This window comes from Oncorhynchus mykiss, chromosome 7 (assembly GCF_013265735.2).
Source record: "Oncorhynchus mykiss isolate Arlee chromosome 7, USDA_OmykA_1.1, whole genome shotgun sequence".
In the NCBI taxonomy this organism is placed as follows: Eukaryota; Metazoa; Chordata; class Actinopteri; order Salmoniformes; family Salmonidae; genus Oncorhynchus; species Oncorhynchus mykiss.
In genome coordinates this window covers 1,567,838-1,590,981 of record NC_048571.1, presented here as the reverse complement: position 1 = coordinate 1,590,981, position 23,144 = coordinate 1,567,838, and the positions used below count along the sequence as shown (strand labels likewise).

Sequence of the window (23,144 nt, the reverse complement as noted above, 5' to 3'; positions counted from 1 at the left end):
GTAGAGAGCAGACCTCTACTGTGTTCTCTAAGTGCCAGCAAAATGCCTCTATGGCTGGCTCTACAACGTTCTCTAAGGGCCAGCAAAATGCCTCTATGGCTGGCTCTACAACGTTCTCTAAGGGCCAGCAAAATGCCTCTATGGCTGGCTCTACTGCATTCTCTAAGGGCCAGCAAAATGCCTCTATGGCTGGCTCTACTGCATTCTCTAAGGGCCAGCAAAATGCCTCTATGGCTGGCTCTACAGTATTCTCTAAAGGCCAGCAAAATGCCTCTATGGCTGGCTCTACTGCATTCTCTAAGGGCCAGCAAAATGCCTCTATGGCTGGCTCTACAGTATTCTCTAAAGGCCAGCAAAATGCCGCTATTGCTGGCTCTACTGCATTCTCTAAGGGCCAGCAAAATACCTCTATGGCTGGCTCTACAGTATTCTCTAAAGGCCAGCAAAATGCCTCTATGGCTGGCTCTACTGCATTCTCTAAGGGCCAGCAAAATACCTCTATGGCTGGCTCTACAGTATTCTCTAAAGGCCAGCAAAATGCCTCTATGGCTGGCTCTACAGTATTCTCTAAGTGCCAGCAAAATGCCTCTATGGCTGGCTCTACAACGTTCTCTATGGCCCAGCAAAATGCCTCTATGGCTGGCTCTACAGTATTCTCTATGGCCCAGCAAAATGCCTCTATGGCTGCTTAAGCATCTTGGAAAAAGGTTTCATTGAGAGATGAGGGAAAGTGGGGGAAGAATAGACGAGTGTTTTGTTTCACAAGGAGGGAAAGATCACTCACTAGGGGCGGGGCAGGGCTAGGGCTAGGGCTACCCCCCCCCCCCCCACACACACACACACACAGCCAGGGACACACACACACACACATTCACTCTAGCTCACACAGACACACTACAATACTCCACCTCTCTACAACAGCTTAGTGAGCAATAGACAAAAAACTATTTTAGTTCCAAGTCAAGACAAAGTTTAACTTCCATTCAGTTGATATTAAACTGTCCCCCTAGTTGTTCTAACATAGAGCCTTCCATTCCATTCCATTAAACCTGTCCTGTGTTCTGCAGTAGGAGTGTAAGGAGTTAATCATGACGGGTAATTTCAGGCTGACCCAGTGACCCGGTGGCCAGGAGGTCTGGAGCCCCGGGGCGGTGAGGGGCGCTGCTACTGGGGCTGAGAAGTGTGGCTCCTGCCTGGCGGCTTGGATGACTGGTTGGGGGTTGCGTCGGGGCCTGTGTGTGTGTGTGTTTGGCCACGCCTCAAGCCGTATAACCCAGCTCTCCCTCCTGTAATATTTCAGTTTGAACTGGGAGCTGTGGAGGGAATCTGGTTCTGTCGCAGATCCTTCTTGATTGAGCTCCCTGGTGCAATGTGAAAATGAATCACATGCTTTGAGACCAGGGGAGGACTGGGGTTTAGAGAGGAGGTAGTATGGTAGACCAGGAGAGGACTGGGGTTTAGAGAGGGGGTAGTATGGTAGACCAGGGGAGGACTGGGGTTTAGAGAGGAGGTAGTATGGTAGACCAGGAGGACTGGGGTTTAGAGAGGATGTAGTATGGTAGACCAGGGGAGGACTGGGGTTTAGAGAGGAGGTAGTTTGGTAGACCAGGAGAGGACTGGGGTTTAGAGGGGAGGACTGGGGTTTAGAGAGGGGGTAGTATGGTAGACCAGGGGAGGACTGAGGTTTAGAGAGGAGGTAGTATGGTAGACCATGGGAGGACTAGGGTTTAGAGAGGAGGTAGTATGGTAGACCAGGAGAGGACTGGGGTTTGGAGAGGAGGTAGTATGGTAGACCAGGGGAGGACTGGGGTTTAGAGAGGAGGTAGTATGGTAGACCAGGGGAGGACTGGGGTTTAGAGAGGAGGTAGTATGGTAGACCAGGGGAGGACTGGGGTTTAGAGAGGAGGACTGGGGTTTACAGAGGAGGTAGTATGGTAGACCAGGGGAGGACTGGGGTTTAGAGAGGGGGTAGTATGGTAGACCAGGAGAGGACTGGACTGGGGTTTAGAGAGGAGGTAGTATGGTAGACCAGGAGAGGACTAGACTGGGGTTTAGAGAGGGGGTAGTATGGTAGAACAGGGGAGGACTGGGGTTTAGAGAGGAGGTAGTATGGTAGACCAGGGGAGGACTGGGGTTTAGAGAGGAGGTAGTATGGTAGACCAGGAGAGGACTGGGGTTTAGAGAGGGGGTAGTATGGTAGACCAGGGGAGGACTGGGGTTTAGAGAGGAGGTAGTATGGTAGACCAGGAGAGGACTGGACTGGGGTTTAGAGAGAAGGTAGTATGGTAGACCAGGAGAGGACTGGGGTTTAGAGGAGAGGACTGGGGTTTAGAGGGGAGGACTGGGGTTTAGAGAGGGGGTAGTATGGTAGACCAGGTGAGGACTGGGGTTTAGAGAGGAGGTAGTATGGTAGACCAGGAGAGGACTGGACTGGGGTTTAGAGAGGAGGTAGAATGGTAGACCAGGAGAGGACTGGGGTTTAGAGAGGAGGTAGTATGGTAGACCAGGGGAGGACTGGGGTTTAGAGAGGAGGTAGTATGGTAGACCAGGGGAGGACTGGGGTTTAGAGAGGGGGTAGTATGGTAGACCAGGAGAGGACTGGACTGGGGTTTAGAGAGGAGGTAGTATGGTAGACCAGGAGAGGACTGGACTGGGGTTTAGAGAGGGGATAGTATGGTAGACCAGGGGAGGACTGGGGTTTAGAGAGGAGGTAGTATGGTAGACCAGGGGAGGACTGGGGTTTAGAGAGGTAGTATGGTAGACCAGGGGAGGACTGGGGTTTAGAGAGGGGGTAGTATGGTAGACCAGGGGAGGACTGGGGATTAGAGAGGAGGACTGGGGTTTAGAGGGGAGGACTGTGGTTTAGAGAGGAGGTAGTATGGTAGACCAGGAGAGGACTGGGGTTTAGAGAGGAGGTAGTATGGTAGACCAGGAGAGGACTGGGGTTTAGAGAGGAGGTAGTATGGTAGACCAGGGGAGGACTGGGGTTTAGAGAGGGGGTAGGGTGGTAGACCAGGAGAGGACTGGGGTTTAGAGAGGGGGTAGGGGTTTAGAGAGGGGGTAGGGTGGTAGACCAGGGGAGGACTGGGTTAGAGGGGGTAGGGTGGTAGACCAGGAGAGGACTGGGGTTTAGACAGGAGGTAGTATGGTAGACCAGGAGAGGACTAGGGTTTAGAGATGGGGTAGTATGGTAGACCAGGAGAGGACTGGGTTAGAGGGGGTAGGGTGGTAGACCAGGAGAGGACTGGGGTTTAGAGAGGAGGTAGGGTGGTAGACCAGGAGAGGACTGGGGTTTAGAGAGGAGGTAGTATGGTAGACCAGGAGAGGACTAGGGTTTAGAGAGGAGGTAGTATGGTAGACCAGGAGACGACTGGGGTTTAGAGAGGAGGTAGTATGGTAGACCAGGAGACGACTGGGGTTTAGAGAGGAGGTAGCATGGTAGACCAGGAGACGACTGGGGTTTAGAGAGGGGGTAGGGTGGTAGACCAGGGGAGGACTGGGTTAGAGGGGGTAGGGTGGTAGACCAGGAGAGGACTGGGGTTTAGACAGGAGGTAGTATGGTAGACCAGGAGAGGACTAGGGTTTAGAGAGGAGGTAGTATGGTAGACCAGGAGAGGACTGGGGTTTAGAGAGGAGGTAGGGTGGTAGACCAGGAGAGGACTGGGGTTTAGAGAGGAGGTAGTATGGTAGACCAGGAGAGGAGTAGGGTTTAGAGAGGGGGTAGTATGGTAGACCAGGAGAGGACTGGGTTAGAGGGGGTAGGGTGGTAGACCAGGAGAGGACTGGGGTTTAGAGAGGAGGTAGGGTGGTAGACCAGGAGAGGACTGGGGTTTAGAGAGGAGGTAGTATGGTAGACCAGGAGAGGACTGGGGTTTAGAGAGGAGGTAGGGTGGTAGACCAGGAGAGGACTAGGGTTTAGAGAGGAGGTAGTATGGTAGACCAGGGGAGGACTAGGGTTTAGAGAGGAGGTAGTATGGTAGACCAGGGGAGGACTGGGGTTTAGAGAGGGGGTAGGGTGGTACTGATAGCCCCAGGTAGACCCATTTAAACAATCTGTTACTGTGTCAAACATCCAACAGAACAATTACTTTTATACTGAAAAACCTTTTTAACCGGATGGAAATGTAGTTCCACTTCAAAGATGTTGTAATAATTAGAAACAAGGTTTTTGCATAAAAAGATGGGTGAATATTTCCATAAACATAAGAGAGTAAAGCAATTCTCTAAGGGCTAAATAGTGTATTTAAATGTATGGACAATTATATTCTGGAATTTACATTTATAAAGCCATTTGCATGGTTCTAACACAACTACGTTGTCTTAACAGTCATAAATTGATTTAACATGTGTACATTATACGATAGGCGGTAGACACACATACCAACCCTGAGCAGAGACCAGTCGTCCTAAATATCAAGGACTGTTCCCTACGAGCACTCATTTCAATCATTCAAATCAAGCAGAGCAAACAAAGAGAGTGGTTGAAACAGTCAGGGCCATGCAAACAATAGCTACATCATCTGCATGAACTACATCTACGGGTGACTGAGATGCAACAGCCCTTCATTCACACAAACAGTGGATTCCCTCCTTTCTAGAAACCGACTGCTAACGAAGACGAAGTCTAACGCCGGGCTCTCACGTGAGAGGAAGAGGAACTGAACAGCCGCCACCAGTTAAAAATAGACCCGAGACAAAAGCAGAGGCAGCAAACTCACCAGGAACTCCCAACACGGTGCTATGTTTCCGGGGAGCAACAGCAGCAGTAGTAGTCCACAACAACAGAACAGCCCCTCTTTACTAGTTTGACCCCTGGTTAACGTCAGGGTCTCTCTCTCTCTCTCTCCCCCTTCCTCTCTCTCTCTCTCTCTCTCTATTCTCCCTATTTATCTCTCCTTCCCTCGTTCTCTCTTTCTCTGTCCAGCTCCAGTCCACAACAAAGCCCCATGCTGCTGCCTGCCTGACTGAGGCGGCATTAGAAACAGGAGGAGCTAGCTACTAGTGGCCCCTCCCTCTGTCCCTGTGAATGAACAGAGCAGAGCAGCAGAGAGCAGAACGGCTGATTTGCATCGCAGGGAAAGAGGAGGGGGGTGGATGAGGCTAGCAGGCGGAGGAGGAGGAGTGGGAGGGAGGGGTAAAGGGGGAAGGGTTTTATGCACGTGATCAAAGAGCTATATTGACAGTGCTCATCGGTCACCTGCCTGCCGTTCACTCTCCTCGCCAAGCCCCTGCCCAACTCTCTGAGGGGGTGAGGGGGGTTGAGAGGCGGGGTGCCTGGGGAGAGGGGTGGGGGTGGGGTGTAAAAGGTTCAAATGGATGAGAGGACCCCGATTGAGGAATGGGCACAAGAGGTCTCCTGTAGGCTGCATTAGAAGGCTCAGACAACCCTCCAGGAGAATGGGAGGACAGGGGAGAGAGGGGTCTCCCCGACTTGGAACCCAAAAAGAGGGGGGGTGATCCCTCATCCCTCTCTCCGTAACCCAAGCCTATTCAGACGTCCCTGGAGGACCTGGTGAAAGACAGCGTGGATAGGGGCAGGAAACAGTGGCAGGGAGCACGGAGCAGTAGCAGCCACGGCTTTAGATACCCTGTCTGTCTCAAATAACACCCTGTGCCCTTTATAGGGGCCCTGGTCTAAAGTAGTGCACTATATAGGGAATAGGGCCCTGGTCTAAAGTAGTACACTATGAAGGGAATAGGGTGTCATTCGCCCCCTGGTCTAAAGTAGTGCACTATAAAGGGAATAGGGTGCCATCTAGGAAGCAACCCTCCTGCTTCAGAAAGTCTCATTCTAATCTGACTGATCTGAGGCAAACAAATACTGTTTCATCTCCAGAAAACAGGACCTCAATGCTGCTCATATGGTTATTTCACCATGGAGCCAGTTATTTACTTCAGGTTTTAATAAAACGATCAGAAATGGGGGTGTTGCTTGGCAGCCTGCCGGTGGGGTTAGGGTGTAGGACTGTCAACTACAGGAAATGGTTCCCCTAATAAATTCATAAATGGTCTGTTCTAAAAGTGTCCGATTAAAGAGGCTGTTGTTTTTCCCATCATGCATTACTAACGCTAGTGAGGTAGAACAGACACAACCAACCAAAGACAACAGATAGAAATCTCCTTCAGCACACTCCCTTAGTTGTTTCTTTACAAACACATAGTTAATGAAGAGGAATTATCATGTTACTTTAATTGATGTGGTAAATAAGAATGAAAGTGTGATCCACAGTGTTTGTTTTGAAAAAGCAACAGTTATTCCTCATTTACTGATGACGAGCATGTGTGGCATTTTTATACAATGGAATTAAATTATTATTTTATGAATGAAAAAAAATCTATTCACTACAATACTAAAATGACACTTTTCTTCTGTAATTGTCATTCTCTACTCTAACAGTAGAGCACCAAGACGTAAACTGTTTGGCTGCCAGTACATAGTTGTTGTTTTTTTTACACCACGAAAACGTAATTTGATAAACTAATGTTTAATTGTATGACACAGACGCTAAAGTTCATTTCACCTCATGAAACTAAAGTTCAATTCACCTCATGAAACTAAAGTTCAATTCACCTCATGAAACTAAAGTTCAATTCACCTCATGAAACTAAAGTTCATTTCACCTCATGAAACTAAAGTTCATTTGACTTTGATGAAAAAGTCAAAGTTGGCGACTCAAATCTAAACTACTTTATATTTTTTTAATAAAATCTACAATAGAGAGAGTTAATGTTTAAGGAAAAAATTAACTATATACCAGGATCAAAAATTATACAAAAAATATATATTTTTTAAAATGTATTATTTTCTGATTGCTAAAATAATTTTAAAAACATCTGCATTTGGAAACCCAAAACATCCTTTTGCTAATGAGGAAAATGAAATGAACACATTCCTAATTGTACATTAGCATGGGAAGGATTTAGTCTAGAAATGATTCTCTGATCAAACTGACAGCAGTGTTATAGGTTATAATAGACTGGGCTGAATGTACTTTCATAAGGTCATTGAATGGCTTACTGTTTGAAGACTCTCACGTTCCTTCTCTTAACTAAAATAATGTTTATTTCATAATGGATAACAGGTACACTTTCGTACATCCCTTAATCTGATTATTCAATCACTGTTCATTCAAACTAAAAACTCAAATAGTGTACGAGATAACCACTGAAATGTAAATGCAATATAATCAGTGGGCTGTTCTCTCCACTGTGTGTCCACCAGACTGCATGCTGTCTCAACAACCAGGGGGACGTTCAACAATAGAGACGTGGGTAAAGTGTGAGGCCGCCCCTTCAACCACGCCCACACCCTCTCTACCCCCCACATCCCTCCGATGGCTCATAACCAAGGCCGATCTTCTGCCAATTATCCCCTAATCAGACTCTGATTAGAAGGGAGATGGAGGAGAATAGGCCCCAGCCTGAGGATAGATCTCATGGTCTTGAAAAGCAGCTCAGGGAAGGACATGTTTTTCTCCATCTTAACTTCTGCATCAAATCAACAAGTTGCATTGATAATGTCTTATAAAAGATTCTTAATACAACTTGGTAGAAATTATGATCAAACCAAACAAACGTTTAACAGAACATAAAAATTTTAAAAAACATATGTTTGTAAGATGACTAAAAATTATAAAATGTTCATTACCTCTTTTAAAAGCAGCAATATGTCGCTTTTTGGGGACCCAACCAAATTCACATAGAAATGCTTTTATTTTGATCTTTCATTCTCATTGAAAGCAAATCTAAGAAGCAGAAGATCTGCTCTATGCGCTCTATTTCTATGCTTCCTGGTCTCTTTAGATTCTACTCACAGATCTTTAGACATTACAATGATTCTACTCACAGCTCTTTAGACATTACAATGATTCTACTCACAGCTCTTTAGACGTTACAATGATTCTACTCACAGCTCTTTAGACGTTACAATGATTCTACTCACAGCTCTTTAGACATTACAATGATTCTACTCACAGCTCTTTAGACGTTACAATGATTCTACTCACAGCTCTTTAGACATTACAATGATTCTACTCACAGCTCTTTAGACGTTACAATGATTCTACTCACAGCTCTTTAGACGTTACAATGATTCTACTCACAGCTCTTTAGACGTTACAATGATTCTACTCACAGCTCTTTAGACGTTACAATGATTCTACTCACAGCTCTTTAGACGTTACAATGATTCTACTCACAGCTCTTTAGACGTTACAATGATTCTACTCACAGCTCTTTAGACGTTACAATGATTCTACTCACAGCTCTTTAGACGTTACAATGATTCTACTCACAGCTCTTTAGACGTTACAATGATTCTACTCACAGCTCTTTAGACGTTACAATGATTCTACTCACAGCTCTTTAGACGTTACAATGATTCTACTCACAGCTCTTTAGACATTACAATGATTCTACTCACAGCTCTTTAGACGTTACAATGATTCTACTCACAGCTCTTTAGACGTTACAATGATTCTACTCACAGCTCTTTAGACGTTACAATGATTCTACTCACAGCTCTTTAGACGTTACAATGATTCTACTCACAGCTCTTTAGACGTTACAATGATTCTACTCACAGCTCTTTAGACGTTACAATGATTCTACTCACAGCTCTTTAGACGTTACAATGATTCTACTCACAGCTCTTTAGACGTTACAATGATTCTACTCACAGCTCTTTAGACGTTACAATGATTCTACTCACAGCTCTTTAGACGTTACAATGATTCTACTCACAGCTCTTTAGACGTTACAATGATTCTACTCACAGCTCTTTAGACGTTACAATGATTCTACTCACAATTTTAGCAACCAGGCATATTGCATCTTTAAAAAACATAGCAAAAGAGATATACATTTGAAGCCTGATAAATACGTTTTTCAGTAAGAGAAATGTGAGCTGTTGGCCTGAACAGGGTGGTAGTAAACCCCCCCCCCCCCCCCTGACTGTTACTGATACTGAGATAGAGGAAGTGTGTGTTTCCTAACAGTTAAAGTTCTGCTGAGAGAAGAGATGCATCCATCTCCACGTCTTACTATATCCTCTCTACACCTACACCGTGGTACACACACACACACACACACACACACACACACACACACACACACACACACACACACACACACACACACACACACACACACACACACACACACACACACACAAACACCACAAACAGACACACACACACACACACACACACACACACACACACGACAAACACACACACACACACACGACAAACACACACACACACACACACACACACACACACACATGACAAACAGACACACACACACACCACAAACAGACACACACACACACACACACAATAAACACAGGAAGACAGTTGTAAACATGCCAGTGGCTCGGGGGAAGAGGACCAGATTGAGGCCAGTTTGAAAGACACATAACTACCACCATCAGTCACAGACCGTATCCCAAATGGCCCCCCTTTTCCCTTTATAGTGCACTCATTTTGACCAGGGCACTATATAGGGAATAGTGGGCTATTTGGGATACATACCTCTGTCAGAAGTCTTATTGCTCCCCATATCAAGTCCCCTGTCGGAGCTGTAGAGCAGCGTGGAGCTTTATAGCACAGGAGATCATGAAGCTGTACTGGGAGAGTTGTTTACACTCCCTAAGTAAAGTGATAGATAGTGTGGCGTATAGAAAGAAGACTGCTGGATGTAGCCTAGTGGTTAGAGCGTTGGACTAGTAACCGGAAGGTTGCAAGTTCAAACCCCCACGAGCTGACAAGGTACTAATCTGTCGTTCTGCTCCTGAACAAGGCGGTTAACCCACTGTTCCTAGGCCGTCATTGAAAATAAGAGTTTGTTCTTAACTGACTTGCCTAGTTAAATAAATAAAAAGTATGCTAAAACCCATCAAAACTACCATGCAGCACAGTAGCAGGGATGACAGGCCCTGGCTGGTAATCAGGCTCTATTAAATAAAAAGGAAAAACAACATTCTTCCTGCACTGAAAGCAAGTGTTTTTGAGCTGAAATCATTCACACACACACACATTTAAAATGATTGGCAGGTGAGTCAACGTTGTGTTAAACCCCTTTCATTGGTCATGGAATTAAGAGTCAATTACTTCTCTATTTTAAGTTTGTTTGGTGTTAAGAACAAATGACTTCAAAATAACCAGAAATGATTTAAGAAATGGGTAGATTTCTGTGAAAAATGGGTCAAGTTGAGGAATTGAAGAAACCCAAGGGAAGTCTGTGTACAAAATATGAAATAAAGGCCTACTGATCATCAGCCTTACTAAGAGGGTTTACCAATCAGAGGGTTATTAAAAGCAACACACACCCTGTGGTATGCTGAGAAGGAACAATAATTGGTCACAGCTTGACATTAACAAATAGGTATGAACTATACAGCTACATGTTGTATTCTAGCATTAAGAATCAACACCAGCTGCTACTGTAAGACTTGATGAAGGATTAACCCTGTACTGCCAGCTGTAAGACTTGATGAAGGATTAACCCTGTACTGCCAGCTGCTACTGTAAGACTTGATGAAGGACTAACCCTGTACTGCCAGCTGCTACTGTAAGACTTGATGAAGGACTAACCCTGTACTGCCAGCTGCTACTGTAAGACTTGATGAAGGATTAACCCTGTACTGCCAGATGCTACTGTAAGACTTGATGAAGGATTAACCCTGTATTGCCAGCTGCTACTGTAAAACTTGATGAAGGATTAACCCTGTACTGCCAGCTGTAAGACTTGATGAAGGACTAACCCTGTACTGCCAGCTGCTACTGTAAGACTTGATGAAGGATTAACCCTGTACTGCCAGCTGCTACTGTAAGACTTGATGAAGGATTAACCCTGTACTGCCAGCTGCTACTGTAAGACTTGATGAAGGATTAACCCTGTACTGCCAGCTGCTACTGTAAGACTTGATGAAGGATTAACCCTGTACTGCCAGATGCTACTGTAAGACTTGATGAAGGATTAACCCTGTATTGCCAGATGCTACTGTAAGACTTGATGAAGGATTAACCCTGTACTGCCAGCTGTAAGACTTGATGAAGGATTAACCCTGTACTGCCAGCTGTAAGACTTGATGAAGGATTAACCCTGTACTGCCAGCTGCTACTGTAAGACTTGATGAAGGATTAACCCTGTACTGCCAGCTGCTACTGTAAGACTTGATGAAGGATTAACCCTGTACTGCCAGATGCTACTGTAAGACTTGATGAAGGATTAACCCTGTACTGCCAGCTGTAAGACTTGATGAAGGATTAACCCTGTACTGCCAGCTGCTACTGTAAAACTTGATGAAGGATTAACCCTGTACTGCCAGATGCTACTGTAAGACTTGATGAAGGATTAACCCTGTACTGCCAGCTGTAAGACTTGATGAAGGATTAACCCTGTACTGCCAGCTGTAAGACTTGATGAAGGATTAACCCTGTACTGCCAGCTGCTACTGTAAGACTTGATGAAGGATTAACCCTGTACTGCCAGCTGCTACTGTAAGACTTGATGAAGGATTAACCCTGTACTGCCAGCTGCTACTGTAAGACTTGATGAAGGATTAACCCTGTACTACCAGATGCTACTGTAAGACTTGATGAAGGATTAACCCTGTATTGCTACTGTAAGACTTGATGAAGGATTAACCCTGTACTGCCAGCTGCTACTGTAAGACTTGATGAAGGATTAACCCTGTACTGCCAGATGCTACTGTAAGACTTGATGAAGGATTAACCCTGTACTGCCAGCTGTAAGACTTGATGAAGGATTAACCCTGTACTGCCAGCTGTAAGACTTGATGAAGGATTAACCCTGTACTGCCAGCTGCTACTGTAAGACTTGATGAAGGATTAACCCTGTACTGCCAGCTGCTACTGTAAGACTTGATGAAGGATTAAGCCTGTACTGCCAGCTGCTACTGTAAGACTTGATGAAGGATTAACCCTGTACTGCCAGCTGCTACTGTAAGACTTGATGAAGGATTAACCCTGTACTGCCAGCTGTAAGACTTGATGAAGGATTAACCCTGTACTGCCAGCTGCTACTGTAAGACTTGATGAAGGATTAACCCTGTACTGCCAGCTGTAAAACTTGATGAAGGATTAACCCTGTACTGCCAGCTGCTACTGTAAGACTTGATGAAGGACTAACCCTGTACTGCCAGCTGCTACTGTAAGACTTGATGAAGAATTAACCCTGTACTGCCAGCTGCTACTGTAAGACTTGATGAAGGACTAACCCTGTACTGCCAGATGCTACTGTAAGACTTGATGAAGGATTAACCCTGTACTGCCAGCTGTAAGACTTGATGAAGGATTAACCCTGTACTGCCAGCTGCTACTGTAAGACTTGATGAAGGATTAACCCTGTACTGCCAGATGCTACTGTAAGACTTGATGAAGGACTAACCCTGTACTGCCAGATGCTACTGTAAGACTTGATGAAGGATTAACCCTGTACTGCCAGCTGCTACTGTAAGACTTGATGAAGGATTAACCCTGTACTGCCAGCTGCTACTGTAAAACTTGATGAAGGACTAACCCTGTACTGCCAGCTGCTACTGTAAGACTTGATGAAGGACTAACCCTGTACTGCCAGCTGCTACTGTAAGACTTGATGAAGGACTAACCCTGTACTGCCAGCTGTAAGACTTGATGAAGGACTAACCCTGTACTGCCAGCTGCTACTGTAAAACTTGATGAAGGACTAACCCTGTACTGCCAGCTGCTACTGTATGACTTGATGAAGGACTAACCCTGTACTGCCAGCTGCTACTGTAAGACTTGATGAAGGACTAACCCTGTACGTCCTGCTGTAAGACTTGATGAAGGACTAACCCTGTACGTCCTGCTGTAAGACTTGATGAAGGACTAACCCTGTACTGCCAGCTGCTACTGTAAGACTTGATGAAGGACTAACCCTGTACTGCCAGCTGTAAGACTTGATGAAGGATTAACCCTGTACTGCCAGCTGCTACTGTAAGACTTGATGAAGGACTAACCCTGTACTGCCAGCTGCTACTGTAAGACTTGATGAAGGACTAACCCTGTACGTCACACCATCTGGTTGTTCATTACTACAAATATTTCAAACTATTTTAGGGGGGAAGTTTTATGCTTTTTGATAATGTATTAATATTTTTTTTTTTTTTTAAAAGACAGAATAGAACTTGAAACTAATGTTTAAGCCCAACAACAGATTAAGGGGAACGTAGTACAAAGAAGGACTCTTTTCATTCGAAAAATGAAAAGCTAGCTGCCATTGTCCTAAAGTTCACGGCCCTCTCTATCAGATTAGGCTAGAATGGAGAGTCTCTGTGTCCACTGCCGGTGAATGTCAGTGGACATGTTGGCCAAAACATTGTCCAAGGCCATTTTACAGGTCTTTCATTGGGCACAATGTTGCCCTGAGGCAAAAAAAAAGAAAATTTCATTTTTTAAATAAATATAAAAACTAAGTGTTTGAAACCTATCAAATATTCTCCTTTAGAGGTTCCTACACAAGTACATGTTTGTATTGTCTCTATTTAAACATGTAAAATAATGAAATGCATTGTACCCTTCACTCACACCATGCCCTCAGGTCGCTCTGCTTCCTGAAAGAAGGTCCCGCCCCCAATTGATACGTCATACCAACTTCTGCACCTCATTGGCTTGTTTACACACATGTCATCTCATATTGTCATGTGTATGGGGGCAAAAAGGTTGTGTGCAGTAGAGTGTTAAACAGATAACACATTAAGGAAGATGTTATGAAGCTCACAATCACATATTTTGAATGATTTACTTGAATCAGAAAATGATCTTAACCTGTCAACAAAAAAAAAATTATACAAAAAATGTAATACAAAATAATGAGATATATATAAATATCTTGGCTTTTTACAAGAAAACTAGACCCAAATGCAATGTGTGGAAGGACAATCCTGCTTCAACTGTACACCAGTGGAACACATTAAGGAATATTATTACCAGTGGAAAGGTACTAATTGTAGTAAACACACAGATTGTATTTTAGCCAAATATACAGGAAATAACACAGGAAATAGGGGAAAACATTCAGTGAAATTCTCGCAGAAAGAAACAGTTTGTTTTTCTCATCCAGCTCTGCTCATTCAGGCAGCTTCAGAAAGAAACCCTGGGCCAGCAGCACCCAGTGGTGACAGACGAACAGGCCAAAAGCATCAGAAAGCAGGGCTCTGCTGTCCTCTAGTGGTGAGGTTGAGGTACTTACAGAAGTTGCCAGGAGGCTGGATGCTGTGCCTGGTCAGAGAACACCATCCTACAGGGAATATGTCTCTGGAGTCAAACTGGCACCAGTAGTCGAAGGCCCCTCTCCAGCCGTCAAACATCACAAAGATCTCATCACCTAAAAATAAAGATTACAATAACAAACAGTAAGACGTAGCAGGAGATACATCAACCACACAACAAATAGGGAACAAAGGAACAATAGTGTTATAGTAAATAAAACACATTATAGAGTTACAGTTATAAAGTTGTCCTCCAAAGAAATGGGGTAAAGGTGGGTTAAATTTAAAAAAATATCTTGTTACCTTTGACCTCTCCGATGGTTGCCGGGCAGATCAGGTAGGGGTTCTTCTTGTCCACTGCTTCTAGCTTCATCCCAGGTTTAAATAGGTTCTGGGAGGGCTTGGAGGGTTCCTACACACAGATAACTCTGTTAGTCCAGACCAGACAGATCTGTTTATATATACACACACAGAGAACTCTCTGTTAGTCCAGACAGATCTGTTTATATATACACAGAGAACTCTCTGTTAGTCCAGACAGATCTGTTTATATATACACAGAGAACTCTCTGTTAGTCCAGACAGATCTGTTTATATATACACACACAGATAACTCTCTGTTAGTCCAGACAGATCTGTTTATATACACACAGAGAACTCTCTGTTAGTCCAGACAGATCTGTTAGTCCAGACCAGACAGATCTGTTAGTCCAGACCAGACAGATCTGTTAGTCCAGACCAGACATATCTGTTAGTCCAGACCAGACAGATCTGTTAGTCCAGACCAGACAGATCTGTTAGTCCAGACCAGACAGATCTGTTAGTCCAGACCAGACAGATCTGTTAGTCCAGACCAGACAGATCTGTTAGTCCAGAACAGACATATCTATATATATACACACACGTAAATCATTGATACACTACAATCATTGATCAGTAAATCAATACACTACAGTACAGCTTTAAGGTCCAATGTGAAATGTTCCATTTTTCTTCCTTGACCTTTTTAAAAGCTGTGGCTGGTGCCATCTCTGCTCCAGTCAGGGTTCTCAGGAGGAACATAGGCCACGAGGAGGCGTTCATTCTGAAGCCTAAAGACAACTCAAAGAAAAAGTTTAAGATTTAGAATATATTGCTGCTTTATTGCTGATATAAGCAAGTACAACACTTTATAATGTCTTATTAACATATGATATGTTATAATGTGTTATAATGTGTTATAATGTGTTATAATATGTTACACTATAATATGCTATAATATGTTATAATGTGTTATAATGTGTTATAATATGTTACACTATAATATGCTATAATGTGTTATAATGTGTTATAATGTGTTATAATATGTGACGTTATAATAAACAAAAAAAGAAACAAAGATCATTTGTAAAAATACAAATAATTTCACAGATCTTCGTTGTAAAGGGTTTTAACAATGTTTCTCATGCTTGTTCAATGAACCATAAACAATTAATGAACATGCACCTGTGGAACGGTCGTTAAGACACTAACAGTTTACAGACGGTAGGCATTTAAGGTCACAGTTATGAAAAACACCAAAAGAAAGATGCCCATGGTCCCTGCTCATCTGCGTGAACGTGCCTTAGGCATGCTGCAAGGAGGCATGAGGACTGCAGATGTGGCCAGGGCAATAAATTGCAATGTCCGTACTGTGAGACGCCTAAGACAGCGCTACAGGGAGACAGGACGGACAGCTGATTGTCCTCGCAGTGGCAGACCGTGTGAAACATCACCTGCACAGGATCAGTACATCTGAACATCACACCTGCGGGACAGGTACAGGATGGCAACAACAACTGCCCAAGTTACACCAGGAACGCACAATCCCTCCATTAGTGCTCAGACAGTCCTCAATAGGCTGAGAGAGGTTGGACTGAGGCCTGTTGTAAGGCAGGTCCTCACCAGACATCACCGGCAACAAAGCCGCCTATGGGCACAAACCCACTGTCGCTGAACCAGACAGGACTGGCAAAAAGTGCTCTTCACTGATGAGTCGCGGTTTTGTCTCACCAGGGGTGATGGTCGGATTCGCGTTTATCGTCGAAGGAATGAGCATTACACCGAGGCCCGTACTCTGCTCGTTCTGTGCGTGATTTCCTGCAAGACAAGAATGTCAGTGTTCTGCCATGGTCAGCGAAGAGCCTGGATCTCAATCCCATTGAGCACGTCTGGGACCTGTTGGATCGGAGGGTGAGGGCTGGGCCATTCCCCCCAGAAATGTCTGGGAAATTGCAGGTGCCTTGGTGGAAGAGTGGGGTAACATCTCACAGCAAGAACGGGCAAATCTGGTGCAGTCCATGAGGAGGAGATGCACTGCAGTACTTAATGCAGCTGGTGGCCACACCAGATACTGACTGTTACTTTGGATTTTGACCTCCCCTTTGTTCAGGGGCACATTATTTCATTTCTGTTAGTCACATGTCTGTGGAACTTGTTCAGTTTATGTCTCAGTTGTTGAATCTTGTTATGTTCATACAAATATTTACACATGTTAAGTTTGCTGAAAATCAACGTATTTGACAGTGAGAGGACATTTATTTTTTTGCTGAGTTTATGTTATGCTATAATGTGTTACACTATTATGTGTTGTGCTATAATGTGTTACACTATTATGTGTTGTGCTATAATGTGTTACACTATAATGTGTTATGCTATAATATGTTATAATGCGTTATGCTATAATGTGTTATAATGTGTTATGCTATAATACGCTATAATGTGTTATAATGTGTTATGTTATAATATGCTATAATGTGTTATGCTATAATGTGTTATAATGTGTTATGCTATAATATGCTATAATGTGTTATAATGTGTTATGCTATAATATGCTATAATGTGTTACGCTATAATATGCTATAATGTGTTACACTATAATGTGTTATGCTATAATGTATTATAATGTGTTATAATGTGTTATGCTATAATATGCTGTAATGTGTTATAATGTGTTATGTTATAATATGCTATAATGTGTTATGCTATAATGTGTTATAATGTGTTATGTTATAATATGCTATAATGTGTTATGCTATAATGTGTTATGCTATAATATGCTATAATGTATTATAATGTGTTATAATGTGTTATGCTATAATATGCTGTAATGTGTTATAATGTGTTATGTTATAATATGCTATAATGTGTTATGCTATAATGTGTTATAATGTGTTATGTTATAATATGCTATAATGTGTTATGCTATAATGTGTTATGCTATAATATGCTATAATGTGTTATAATGTGTTATAATGTGTTATGCTATAATATGCTATAATGTGTTATAATGTGTTATGTTATAATATGCTATAATGTGTTACATTATAATATGCTATATAATGTGTTACACTATAATGTGTTATAATGTGTTATGCTATAATATGCTATAATGTGTTATAATGTGTTATAATGTGTTATGTTATAATATGCTATAATGTGTTATGCTATAATATGCTATAATGTGTTATAATGTGTTATAATGTGTTATAATGTGTTATGCTATAATATGCTTTAATGTGTTATAATGTGTTATAATGTGTTATAATATGTTATAATGTGTTATAATGTGTTATAATGTGTTATAATGTGTTATAATGTGTTATAATGTGTTATGCTATAATATGCTATAATATGTTATAATGTGTTATAATGTGTTATAATATGCTATAATGTGTTATAATGTGTTATGCTATAATATGCTATAATGTGTTATAATGTGTTATGCTATAATATGCTTTAATGTGTTATAATGTGTTATAATGTGTTATGCTATAATATGCTATAATGTGTTATAATGTGTTATGTTATAATATGTTATAATGTGTTATCTTATAATGTGTTATGTTATAATGTGTTATAATGTGTTATGTTATAATATGCTATAATGTGTTATGCTATAATGTGTTATAATGTGTTATGTTATAATATGCTATAATGTGTTATGCTATAATGTGTTATGCTATAATATGCTATAATATGCTATAATGTGTTATAATGTGTTATAATGTGTTATGCTATAATATGCTATAATGTGTTATAATGTGTTATGTTATAATATGCTATAATGTGTTACATTATAATATGCTATATAATGTGTTACACTATAATGTGTTATAATGTGTTATGCTATAATATGCTTTAATGTGTTATAATGTGTTATAATGTGTTATGCTATAATATGCTATAATGTGTTATAATGTGTTATGTTATAATATGTTATAATGTGTTATCTTATAATGTGTTATAATGTGTTATGTTATAATGTGTTATAATGTGTTATGTTATAATATGCTACAATGTGTTATGCTATAATGTGTTATAATGTGTTATGCTATAATGTGTTATAATGTGTTATAATGTGTTATGTTATAATGTGTTATAATGTGTTATGCTATAATGTGTTATAATGTGTTATGCTATAATATGTTATAATATGTTATAATGTGTTATGTTATAATATGCTATAATATGTTATAATATGATATGTTATAATATGTTATAATATGCTATATGAGATGTTATAATATGTTGTTATAATATGTTATGTTATAATATGATATAATATGATATGTTATAATATGTTATATGAGATGTTATAATATGTTATAATATGCTATATGAGATGTTATAATATGTTATGTTATAATATGCTATATGAGATGTTATAATATGTTGTTATAATATGCTATATGTTATTTTATAATATGTTATGTTATAATATGTTATAATATGTTATAATATGTTATGTTATAATATAATATGTTATAATATAATATGTTATAATGTGTTAAAGGTGATAATATGTTATAACGTTATTTCTATGTGGCACATTTCAGGATATAGTGCAGCCTCTACCCTGTAGGCTGGATGTCTAATAAACTGTCATATCTCCCTATGTAGCCTTACCCAGAGGTGGCTGTAACATGTCTCCTCTCCTCTCACAGGCTGGATGTCTAATAAACTGTCATATCTCTCTATGTAGCCTTACCCAGAGGTGGCTGTAACATGTCTCCTCTCCTCTCACAGGTCCCTATAGGCTGGATGTCTGAGGAGTCCACCAGTCTCCAGAAATCGTTGGTGTTGTCACTCCCGTCCAGACGGAGACGCAGACGTGTACCCATCATACCCATCACCGTGGCGATGCAGATGGACGTGTTGTTCCGAGGGTCGTGGGCTTCCAGCTTCATACCAGCCTTGAAGTCATTACTGGGAGGGAAACGGGACTGGGGGAGACAGGAGGGCAATGGATCAGTCAATAATGGACTGGGGGAAACAGGAGGGCAATGAATCAGTCAATAATGGACTGGGGGAAACAGGAGGGCAATGGATCAGTCAATAATGGACTGGGGGAGACAGGATGGCAATGGATCAGTCAATAATGGACTGGGGGAAACAGGAGGGCAATGGATCAGTCAATAATGGACTGGGGGAGAGAGGAGGGCAATGGATCAGTCAATAATGGACTGGGGGAGACAGGAGGGCAATGGATCAGTCAATAACGGACTGGGGGAGACAGGAGGGCAATGGATCAGTCAATAATGGACTGGGGGAAACAGGAGGGCAACAGATCAGTCAATAATGGACTGGGGGAAACAGGAGGGCAATGGATCAGTCAATAATGGACTGGGGGAGAGAGGAGGGCAATGGATCAGTCAATAATGGACTGGGGGAAACAGGAGGGCAATGGATCAGCCAATAATGGACTGGGGGAAACAGGAGGGCAATGAATCAGTCAATAATGGACTGGGGGAAACAGGAGGGCAATGGATCAGTCAATAATGGACTGGGGGAGACAGGAGGGCAATGGATCAGTCAATAATGGACTGGGGGAAACAGGAGGGCAATGGATCAGTCAATAATGGACTGGGGGAAACAGGAGGGCAATGGATCAGTCAATAATGGACTGGGGGAAACAGGAGGGCAATGGATCAGTCAATAATGGACTGGGGGAAACAGGAGGGCAATGGATCAGTCAATAATGGACTGGGGGAGAGAGGAGGGCAATGGATCAGTCAATAATGGACTGGGGGAAACAGGAGGGCAATGGATCAGTCAATAATGGACTGGGGGAGACAGGAGGGCAATGGATCAGTCAATAACGGACTGGGGGAGACAGGAAGGCAATGGATCAGTCAATAATGGACTGGGGGAAACAGGAGGGCAATGGATCAGTCAATAATGGACTGGGGGAGAGAGGAGGGCAATGGATCAGTCAATAATGGACTGGGGGAAACAGGAGGGCAATGGATCAGTCAATAATGGACTGGGGGAAACAGGAGGGCAATGGATCAGTCAATAACGGACTGGGGGAGACAGGAGGGCAATGGATCAGTCAATAACGGACTGGGGGAAACAGGAGGGCAATGGATCAGTCAATAACGGAATTATTTGCTTATATGGGGCGGTAGGTAGCCTAGTGGTTAAGAGTGTAGGGGCGGTAGACAGCCTAGTGGTTAAGAGTGGTTAAGATCTGTCATTCTGCCCCTGAACAAGGAAGTTAACCCACTGTTCCCCGGCCGCCAAAGACGTGGATGTGGATTAAGGTCGGCCCTCCGCTCCTCTCTGATTCAGAGGGGTTGGGTTAAATGCGGAAGACACGTTTCAGTTGAATGCATTCAGTTGTACAACTGACTAGGTATCCCCCTTTCCCTATCTAAACCTAATGTTATGTAAGGCAGAGTTTTATCTAAACCTAATGTTATGCTAATGTTACCAAATTGTTGACACCTTTTCTAATCCTCTCAGATCTAGGAATGCGTGGGGGGGGGGGGGGGGGGGTTGATCCGGGACTGGACACAAGTCAAAAAGCTCTTCCTAAAGCAGCCCTTATAGTGTTGTAGTTACTGGGTCATATCTACCTGTCTGAAACAGCTGGGAGACGCGGCTGTGGATGACGTTTCCTTAAGGTACTCCTCCCAACTGAAGGGTTCTGGCAAAACAAAAGGGCATAGTTCATCCTATCTGACAGTCGTAGGTTACGCTACATTGTGACAGAGAAGAACATTGCAGGAGACGTATCTGACAGTCGTAGGTTACGCTACATTGTGACAGAGAAGAACATTGCAGGAGACGTATCTGACAGTCGTAGGTTACGCTACATTGTGACAGAGAAGAACATTGCAGGAGACGTATCTGACAGTCGTAGGTTACGCTACATTGTGACAGAGAAGAACATTGCAGGAGACGTATCTGACAGTCGTAGGTTACGCTACATTGTGACAGAGAAGAATATTGCAGGAGACGTATCTGACAGTCGTAGGTTACGCTACATTGTGACAGAGAAGAACATTGCAGGAGACGTATCTGACAGTCGTAGGTTACGCTACATTGTGACAGAGAAGAACATTGCAGGAGACGTATCTGACAGTCGTAGGTTACGCTACATTGTGACAGAGAGGAACATTGCAGGAGACGTATCTGACAGTCGTAGGTTACGCTACATTGTGACAGAGAAGAACATTGCAGGAGACGTATCTGACAGTCGTAGGTTACGCTACATTGTGACAGAGAGGAACATTGCAGGAGACGTATCTGACAGTCGTAGGTTACGCTACATTGTGACAGAGAAGAACATTGCAGGAGACGTATCTGACAGTCGTAGGTTACCCTACATTGTGACAGAGAAGAACATTGCAGGAGACGTATCTGACAGTCGTAGGTAACGCTACATTGTGACAGAGAAGAACATTGCAGGAGACATATCTGACAGTCGTAGGTTACGCTACATTGTGACAGAGAAGAACATTGCAGGATACGTATCTGACAGTCGTAGGTTACACTACATTGTGACAGAGAAGAACATTGCAGGAGACGTATCTGACAGTCGTAGGTTACACTACATTGTGACAGAGAAGAACATTGCAGGAAACGTGTTTAATACCATTAGATTTATCCAGAGAGGGGGGACCGGTTCCCGGAGAGGGGTTACTTCTCTCAGGTTTCTCCCTCCTCTCTTCTTTTGGCTCTGAAAATGAGACAATTCAACCTCTTATGAATACACTTTAGAGTAGAATAGAAAATAATAGAACCAATCCAACACAAAGCATTACAAAAAAGTGCTGACCTTTCTGAGGTGTTCGGCCCATTGTGACCGATGGTACCACCAGGTGCCAGGTGAGGAGACCACAGACTGGTCAATGTGCCACTACCGACGCGGTGCTGAGCTCCTAGAGCAGATACACAGAGAGAGACATGTATTTGTTAACCTGTATTTAACCAGGAAATCCCAATGCATTCTTTTTTCTTAACTTTTATTTAACCAGGAAGTTCCATTGAGGTCAAGATACCTTTTTAAAACAAGGGAGACAAGTAGAGTGAGGCGGGGCCCCTCGTTCTAGGTTGGTACAGCAGGCAAAAAAAATCTATATCCACACCTTGTTTCCGCAAGAGTACACACAAAGAAACATCTATTGGAGAAATATCTAACAGCAATGACTGAAATGGAGGGGAATTTTTGCTCATCTTGATTGTCACAGCAACTAAAGCAGCAGAAGCTGGGAACAGGACACAGAAGGAAATGGATCAGCGGTAATCACCACGAACGCATTCTGAGGGAATGAAAACCATAAGTGGATTTCATCCCTGACAGACAGTGTAATAATTGACTGGGCCTCCGGACCACGCAGGCTTCTGAAGATCAAAGAGTTTTTGGAGAAGTGATGAGGTCACAGCTGTCATGGCTGTAGACGGTACAGTAATACGTGCCGTGTAGCAGACACTTTTATCCAAAGTACAGTAAGACTGGAGTCCACGCTCTTGTACCAGCCCATACAGATGAGTTAGGACACCTTGAACAACTTCTACCCACATGAAAGGTGCGGCTTTTAGTCACATCCAAAGTAGTGAAAAGGAGGCAGACAAAAAGGAA

The 23,144-nt window shown here is 42.8% G+C and overlaps 1 protein-coding gene across 5 annotated transcripts in view; it reads right to left on the bottom strand.

The window, feature by feature from the left end:
* scml2 (Scm polycomb group protein like 2) overlaps positions 1–23,144 on the bottom strand; it is a 57,136-nt gene that overhangs the window by 19,155 nt on the left and 14,837 nt on the right. For all 5 annotated transcript variants that reach the window (XM_036982040.1, XM_036982041.1, XM_036982044.1 and 2 more), the window contains 7 exons: positions 22,341–22,443; positions 22,158–22,241; positions 21,136–21,206; positions 19,266–19,500; positions 15,260–15,348; positions 14,561–14,669; positions 14,239–14,373 (listed from right to left, as the gene is read on the bottom strand). In XM_036982040.1, coding sequence (XP_036837935.1) covers positions 14,239–14,373; positions 14,561–14,669; positions 15,260–15,348; positions 19,266–19,500; positions 21,136–21,206; positions 22,158–22,241; positions 22,341–22,362 — 745 coding nt within the window. In that variant the 5' untranslated portion in view covers positions 22,363–22,443. The remainder of the gene's footprint in view (positions 1–14,238; positions 14,374–14,560; positions 14,670–15,259; positions 15,349–19,265; positions 19,501–21,135; positions 21,207–22,157; positions 22,242–22,340; positions 22,444–23,144) is intronic.